We start from the raw sequence: 7,894 nt of genomic DNA, 5'->3' as shown, positions 1-7,894 counted from the left end.
CTAAATTTATTCAGGATAATATGGATTCTACTTGACCTGTCAGCAAACTGCCTTGAGATTAAATTTGATGCTAAGTGCATAAACACAATTTCCAAGAGCTGTATTTACACACCTTTATCACTAAAATGCAACAGCTGCGAAGTAATGTTTTAAAAGATTAATAAAACTGTTCATTTTTCTTCAATCTTTTAATGTTAAATTGTCATTTTGATTATAGTAAATTTTATTTCGCAAGCAAATGAAACACTGTAATGGTGTGAGAGATTCAGTATTTTGAGGAAAAAGTAGATTGCTTATTTCTTGGCTACACACACCATCTCTCTCACACACACACTAACACACATCATATCATTTAATTCCACACAGACTGATGTTTCAAGTCTCTATTTCTGTTAATTATGATGATTTTCTGCTTCCTAGCAAATAAAAATATTACATTAAGGAATGTTACATCAGACAAATACAAAATAATAAATTTTCTTATGCAGAAATGTCAACCTCAAGAGTACGTTTAATGTGTCTATATGTCTGATGCAAAATATTTAATCCTAAATGTCACAAATGTATAGCTATATCTTTTTCATTGTAGTAGAACTAGTGCACTGTTCATTTATGTTCTTGGTTCTCAAAGCGAATTTGACACTCATAATATGGCGGACGCGCAGCCGCATTAGTTCCACACGACAATAAGGGGCGGGGGTTTTGTTGTAGATTGATTCCAGCAAAGCTCCGGTAGATGCGTCTACTGTGGTCGGGTTCTCTTAAGCTAATTCTGTGTAGCATCTACGATAGTATATCTGTTATCATTACGTAATGTTAGCTCTTGTTTTGAAGCCATAATTCTGAAAGTCTGAGGCTACTTCCGGTTATCTCCAGCTAGCATCAGAAACATCACGATGGCAGCTGAGTCCGAGTGAGTTTGCCGTCGATATTTCTAATATTTGTTCACAGATTACAAATGACAGAGGTAGACCCTGTTTTACCTTTTCCAGCTCCAAACTGGTCGTTGTTTCCATGGGAATACCTGGAAATATGCCGCAGTCTACAGCTAACGCGAAGCTAGCCGGTTAGCTTTACTGTTAATAAAACGGTAAACAAGCTGAAAGTTTGTTTGTGTTCACAGGGTTCAGTCTGAGATCGAGGTGCTGCAGTCCATCTACCTGGAGGAGCTGCAGGTGGACAGAAGAGAGGACGGGTGAGGAAGCAGCAGTCCTGCTGGGATCTGGGCAGAAAATAATGCCTTTTATGGAAAAAACTGTTATAAAAGAAAAGGCTAAAAATAATCTAGAATGTTATTAATCATCCATAAATATCGCCTGAAACAGTAAGTATATCAGGAAAATGTGGGAGGTCAGGTCAAAGTTCATTCGTAGGAAAACTTGAAATCTTTATTGGTTCAATATGTCAGCTGTTGTTTGCAAAGGACTGAATCCTTTGCAAACAGGATTCATCATTTTATGACGGTATTTTCCAGGTCATAAAGATCAGAAAACATAATATTGGTTTTTCCAGTCGTTCTGATGCATTAAATGGTCTGAAAGTTGTAGCGTTTAGCCTGTGTGTCTTGTTTGTGCTGCTGCAGGGGCTGGCAGGTGAGTCTGGTTCTGTATCCATCCACTGCAGAGGACTCCGTCTCCCAGTTTGTCCGACTCACTCTGACTCTGACCCTCGATCTGCAGGTATGTCGACCTCCCACCCAGCTGAGCCACTCCTGAATTTACACCCTTCTCTCTTTTCTCTGTGTCTCCAATCTGAGTTTGTGTGTTTTTGCTGTCAATCACATGTGAACATGTGAAAATTGCAGCCACTTTAGTGTAAATTTGGGTGATACAAATCACCCAAATTTACAAATTGGATTCACCAGGCACTTAAGGAATGACACAAACTCTTCAAACTCAGTATGTTGATTATTTTATTGCTTGAGTCAAAATGTTTTTGAACCACAGTAGGGTTTTAAATGCAGCTAATTAATGAAAAATGCTGCACTTTTCCATGAGCTCATAGCATGTTTTTTGCAATATGAAAATCAGTTTTAAAAATGTATTGTGCTTTTGAACAATTGGTTTTCATCCTGCAGTTTATCATAAGAGTGTTTCCAATTATGATAAATATTGGAAGATACAACTACGGTACTATAATATAAGCTTTTTCTCAGTTGCATATTCATAAAACATGCACAGAATTAATTATTTCTACATTTCTTAATAATGATATTACTCATTCCTTATTCTCAGAGTGTCGCCACAAAGCACCATTTCATCTAAAGAAGTAATTTTGGGTTATTACAGAATCTGTTTTAGGATTAATGTTTACTGAGTTTTCAACCAGCAAAATTCAATGCAGTCGCCCCACTGCACACTTTCATTAACATGTAGTTCACACATCGACCACTAGATGGCATCAAAGCACTTCTAATAGTCTGAACAATAATTTGTAGTGTCCATTTCCACCATTTGACTACATTCACAATATGAAATGTATGAAGCTAATTAGCATCATTAGTCCAGAAAGGGTTAAAGGTGATTGACGGCTTTTCTTTCTTCCATTTCTTCAGTATCCCTCGTCATCTCCGGTCATCTCCATCCATAACCCACGCGGGCTCTCCGACGATAAACTCAGCAGGTAAAAACTTTCCTGCGCCACCGTCGCTGCAGCCCAGAGACTCAGTCTTTAATAATCTGAGATCGTTTCTGCGCAGCGTCCAGAAGTGTCTCCAGGCAGAGGCCGAATCTTGGCTCGGCTCTCCAGTGTTGTATCAACTCATCGAGGTCAGAACATAACGGCTTTAAATAAAAATCAGATTATTGGAGACATTTTGTCATCTCTGTGACCTCTGGTTTGCTTTTATATCTACACAGAAAGCTAAAGAAATCCTGACTGAAAGCAATATTCCTCATGGGAACTGTGTCATATGCCTTTATGGTTTCAAGGTAAGGTGTTTCCATCTCTGAAGGTTAGATCTGGCCATCAACCCGATGCCTTAAATTTGCTCGCTTAGGCCGTCACAATAAATCAGTCAATCACATAATCAGTTAAAATAAGCTAAATAAATTCCATCTTCAGGATTTATTGTTATTCTCTTTCCTCTTTCTATCAAAAACTGGATGACAAAAGTCTTCGTTTTTTTTAAGGGATAATTTTGTTTACAGAGATTTCAGTGCTCATTTTTTTTATTTTGAATTTAAAATGTTTAAAATTGATTTCTGAGAATATGCTCTTGCATTATTTTGCCATTAAAGTCGTCTCAAAGCAACTATATTGTTGTTTATCATGATAACATTTGGGAAAATTTTATCGTGGCAGGCCTATTCTCTGCAAAAACACAAAATCTAACCAGGTATTTTTGGTCTACTTTACAGTACACCTGAAATAAGACAAAACTAAATTACAAGTAACTTTTCAGCAAGATGAGCTTGCAGAAAAGTTGCTGGTTCTTTCGTCTTATTTCAACTGTACTAAGATATTTCTACCAGAAGCTAGACCAAAGAAAGACTTTGTGTTTTTGCAGTTCTGATATGAGTTTATTCCCGTTTTCGGTTCTCAGGAAGGAGAGACCTTCACCAAGACGAGTTGCTACCACTACTTCCACTCCCACTGCCTTGGCCGCTACGTGGTCCACTCAGAGCGGGAGCTGCGGCAGAGGGAGAAGGAGCTGGAGGAGGATAAAACCAGAGATGGAAGCAGCGTTCAGGTCAGATACCAGCAGCTGGACAGAAAAACTCAAACAGTTTAATCAAAATCCTCCTAAATCTGGACTCTCCTCCGACAGGAGCTGACGGTGGTGTGTCCGGTCTGCAGAGAGCCTCTCACATATGACAGAAACCAGCTTCTAAAATCACCTGCACCGGAGCTGCCTGAGGTAAGCACAGCTAGCATGAAGCTAATTAGGAGCATTGGGGTTATTGTAGGTAAAAGACACAGACGATTAAATTTTAGCCAGAAAACGTTTTTGATGTTGAAAGGTTGGAAATTTGTATGAAAAACTTTATAAGTGATCTATTATGCAAAATTCATATTTTGCACTTCCATTTGGGTTACAACTGCTTCCAAAAACAGACTTGAAAAACACCCCACCGGTTTTGGTTATAAAATTAATTGCATCTTCTAGATTTACTACTTGAGTCTTAAAGAACTTCCTGCAAATTTCTCACTGCACAATCTTAGAAATTATCCTAGTTTTCAGTTTGGAGATGTACGCCTTTCTTCGTAGAAATGTTCTCCTGTGTGTCTGCGTATTTCTGTGCCGATGTGCTGGCCGTAGCGGTCAGGAGTCTAACGGCTGTTTCCTGTCAGCTCGATCAGGCGGCGATCGGCTCCGACTTTCAGAGGAAGTGGGGTCAGCTCCAGAAGATTCTGGAGAAGCAGAGGTGCAACGGCGGGATCATCGACCCGGAGGAGGAATCCAACCGATTCCTGATCCACATCCAGGAGGTAGGGATGACGTTCAGCCACCCAATTAATTAATCAAGTCTAAATAAATCATTAAAACTGAGTCAGTGACCACATATTTACACACACAACCTATTTTTTCCTCACTGTTTGAACATTAATCGCTAAAAAAGAACATCCTGTTTCAGATCAGTTAGACTTAATATTTTATTGGCTACATATTAGAATAATTGCTATTTCTTAAAATCGAAATTATTAAAATTCTGAAATTTACATACACTAAGCTAACTATGCCCTTTGGGGGGGAAAAAAACAGCCAAAGCAAAACTGTTGCCTTATAAGATTCAGTTGGTTATTTCTTCAATGTTTGGGTTAATTTTCAGTTCAGATGTCTTTCCCTCTTTACTTCCAATGACCAGAATTAGCAAAGCTGCTTTTACACTAAGAAACAATGCATCTGGTATTGTAATACCATTCATTTGTATGTCCATAATTATATAAATAAAAAAACAGGCCATGTATGGGCTGAAATGCCGCCCAGAGAAGAAGCCGCCAATTTCTGGAGGTTTGTCCTCTGAAGATGAAATTATTTAACTTTGATGAAATGTAAACATTCATATTAGGATTTAAAAAGTAATTGAAAGAAAACTCTCTCCAGTTTTTCTGCTCTTTAGCTAATCTGAACGATCCTGACCAAAAGTAAGTTATCAGATTTAGCCATTTTCAACTGTAGATTAGATTAATAACACAGAATTGATTATATTAATTTGTGTGGCTGATGCCTTCAGCTGGTTTTTTAGCGACGCCTCTTGTTCTGTGAAGCTCCTCTGTTTGGCTGTGTGAAGTGGATTTCTGAAGGTGTGAAGCTGCTGAGAAAAAAAGCTCTGAAATCAATCAACTGCACAATAAATTAAAACCGACTCAATGATTTAATGTTTTTCTCTACCAAAAACCAGAGGACAGAAATCTTAGCTTTTATTTTGCATATTTAAAATGTATTCCAGTTCCAGAGTTAAATGTACATTAGAATTAAAGCTTTTTGATTTTTTTTTTTTTTGCATTATTATGGCATTAAAATATTGTACTAATTCAAAATGGTCTCGAAACAATATCGTTTATTGCAATAACTTCTGGGACGGTTTGTAAACGGGCCTAATCCGAGTTGCCTCTGGTTCTGGTTGTGCTTTTCCCTGTAGGCGCCTCCAGTGGCTGAAAACATAAACCCGGAGGTCGAGGCGTCCCCCGCCGCCCCGGTTTCCTCCTCCTCTGATGAAGCCGGCGTTCGATCGGAGCGGTTTGTTCCCGGACTGTTCCAGCTCCCAGGCTTCCAGGCCCAGAGGCACCAGAACCAGGCCAGAGGGCCGAGAAGAGGAGGAAGACCCAAACCCCATCCTGGGCAGGGGCCCCCCATCGCAGAGCACCTGGAGCGCCTTGCTCTGTCAGACTGCACCGACCAATCACAGACAATCCTGGGAGTCAGTGGCCGACAGATGCGATGCCGGACCGGGTCCGGGGAGGAACCAGAGAAACAGGTTCCTCTGACTGATTTGGACTTTGAGGGCCCAAAAGATGGAGCCAGGGGTCACCGAGGGAGAAGAAGGGGCCCCTACCGGCCTACCCCGCACCACATCGGGGCTCCTGGGCCCCCGCAGCAGCACCGGGACAGCCACGCCAGAAGTCGAGGAGGCGGTGGGCCCCGGCGCGGCCATTACGGCCGGGGCCTCCAACAGAAGGTGGTGGAGCGGGGAAGAGAAGAGGTGGTATGACAAAGGGCGACCGGAGGGTGGAGGAACGCCAGAACGCGGGCCTCCATCATCAGATTAAAACGCTGCGACAGAAAGGACTCTGGACGCCGCCTCCTGTCCCGCTGTCTCCAACGCACTTTCGTCTTTGCTCCGGTTGTGTCCAACTGGTCGCTGCTTTGTGATGTGATGCCAAACGGCTTAAAGAACTATAAATTAAATCTATTCTGGATGTCAGTTTGGTGCAGTAGTCTCTATTGGTTCAGTTTATTCAATTTAAAAGTAGTGTATTTGAAAAATATATAAAGGTTTTATTATGGATGTCGACTAATGGTTTATTAGATTAACAGTTTCCATCGATGCAGGGGTCTCAAACTCCAGTCCTCAAGAGCCGCTGTCCTCCTGACTAGAATAATTAGGTCATTAGCAAGGCTCAGGAGAGCTGATCTACACAAGGCGGAGGTAATAAAGCCATTTCATTCCAGTGTTTCGTACCTGTGGCACATCTAAAAACTGCAGGACAGCGGTCTTCAGGACTGGACTTTGACACCTGTGGATTGCAGCTTTTACTGTTGTAGTTTGGCCACCATCCAGCAGGGGGCACCACTGGTCATCCTTAAGCAGAGCCAAGAAACAAAGATGGTGCCCTTACCAGAACAGGCTAGAGAAACGGACTGAACAGAGTCCGATGTAGGATGTAAAATGCACTTTATGCGGTTCTGTTTTGAGCAAGCGGAGAATCCTCCATCAGATTAAAACGGAAAGGACTCTGGTGGTTTATTCCCATTCTTTTCCTTACAGACCGACATTGTACAATCAAAATTAGAAGGTTTTATTACATTTAGGGACAAACTAGACAGTGTAATAACATAAGAATGGATAGAATTGGTATTTACTGCTAACGTTTTATCCGTTTTTTTCCTCTCCACAGAAGCTCCATCTGGTCTGGTTTTCTGATTGGCTGTGGTTCCTTCCTGCAGGAGGGGATTGGCTGACATGATGCTGCCATCACCTAACCATTCTCTCTCTCCTGTTAACGTTCCACTTCCATGAATGTAGAAAGTTCTCCAGACCAGTTGACCTGTTGTCTCTGCTCCGTTTTCTCTTAGTTCCAGTCAGTCGTGGCAAATGGCTGCTGGGTCTGAGCCCGGTTCTGGTTCTGCTGGAGGTTTCTTCCTGTTAGTGGGGAGTTCTTCCTCTCAACTATCGCTACGTTCATGTTCGGTCTGAGGGATTGCTGTAAGGTCAACGACTCAACACGAGCGATTTGCTGTCGCCCCTGCTGGTCAGGAGGAGTGACTGCTGTAAGTCAATGACTCCATGCAGTCTGCTGGGTTTCCTTTGGTACAAACTGTTTAAACTACTTTAATAAACCAAACTTGATGCTTTGATAACTAAGATCACTTGGAATCTATTAATTAAAATTACTTTCTAAAATGCGTTGATGACACTGCTGTGAAATGACACTAAAAAAATAAATATTTTGATGTTTAGTTTTTGTTTTGGCTTTTGTGGTTTAGATTTTTTTTGCAGTTTTTGTGCGGGCTTTTGGGAGTTTTGCATTTGTTTTTGTGCGGGCTTTTGGGAGTTTTGCATTTGTTTTTGTGCGGGCTTTTGGGAGTTTTGCATTTGTTTTTGTGCGGGTTTTTGGGAGTTTTTGTTCGTTTAAGTGCTTAATTTTATAGTGCCAACTCACAACAAGTCGTCTCAATGCACTTTGAAATAATTTTAGTTAAACCACGTATATTCCAATTGCAATTAGT

General features: G+C 41.0%; 1 protein-coding gene across 2 annotated transcripts; it reads left to right on the top strand.

The window, feature by feature from the left end:
* The first annotated feature begins 721 nt into the window (after window positions 1-721).
* On the top strand, window positions 722-6,368 carry rnf25 (ring finger protein 25). 2 transcript variants are annotated; one of them, XM_014977412.2, is made up of 10 exons: window positions 722-913; window positions 1,124-1,195; window positions 1,583-1,679; window positions 2,555-2,622; window positions 2,699-2,768; window positions 2,859-2,930; window positions 3,545-3,691; window positions 3,770-3,859; window positions 4,294-4,431; window positions 5,586-6,368. In XM_014977412.2, exons 1-10 carry the CDS (start codon window positions 897-899, stop codon window positions 6,153-6,155), a joined length of 1,341 nt encoding a protein of 446 aa, XP_014832898.2. In that variant the 5' UTR covers window positions 722-896; the 3' UTR covers window positions 6,156-6,368. The 2 variants fall into 2 exon arrangements, with proteins under 2 accessions (XP_014832898.2, XP_087863918.1); XM_088007792.1 differs by lacking the exons at window positions 722-913; window positions 1,124-1,195 and adding an exon at window positions 1,202-1,324.
* The last annotated feature ends 1,526 nt before the right edge of the window (window positions 6,369-7,894 follow it).

The sequence above is a fragment of the Poecilia mexicana genome, unplaced genomic scaffold (assembly GCF_051168715.1).
Source record: "Poecilia mexicana isolate PSO_F unplaced genomic scaffold, ASM5116871v1 scaffold_8, whole genome shotgun sequence".
Classification (NCBI taxonomy): Eukaryota; Metazoa; Chordata; class Actinopteri; order Cyprinodontiformes; family Poeciliidae; genus Poecilia; species Poecilia mexicana.
This window is presented reverse-complemented; position numbering and strand designations above follow the sequence as displayed.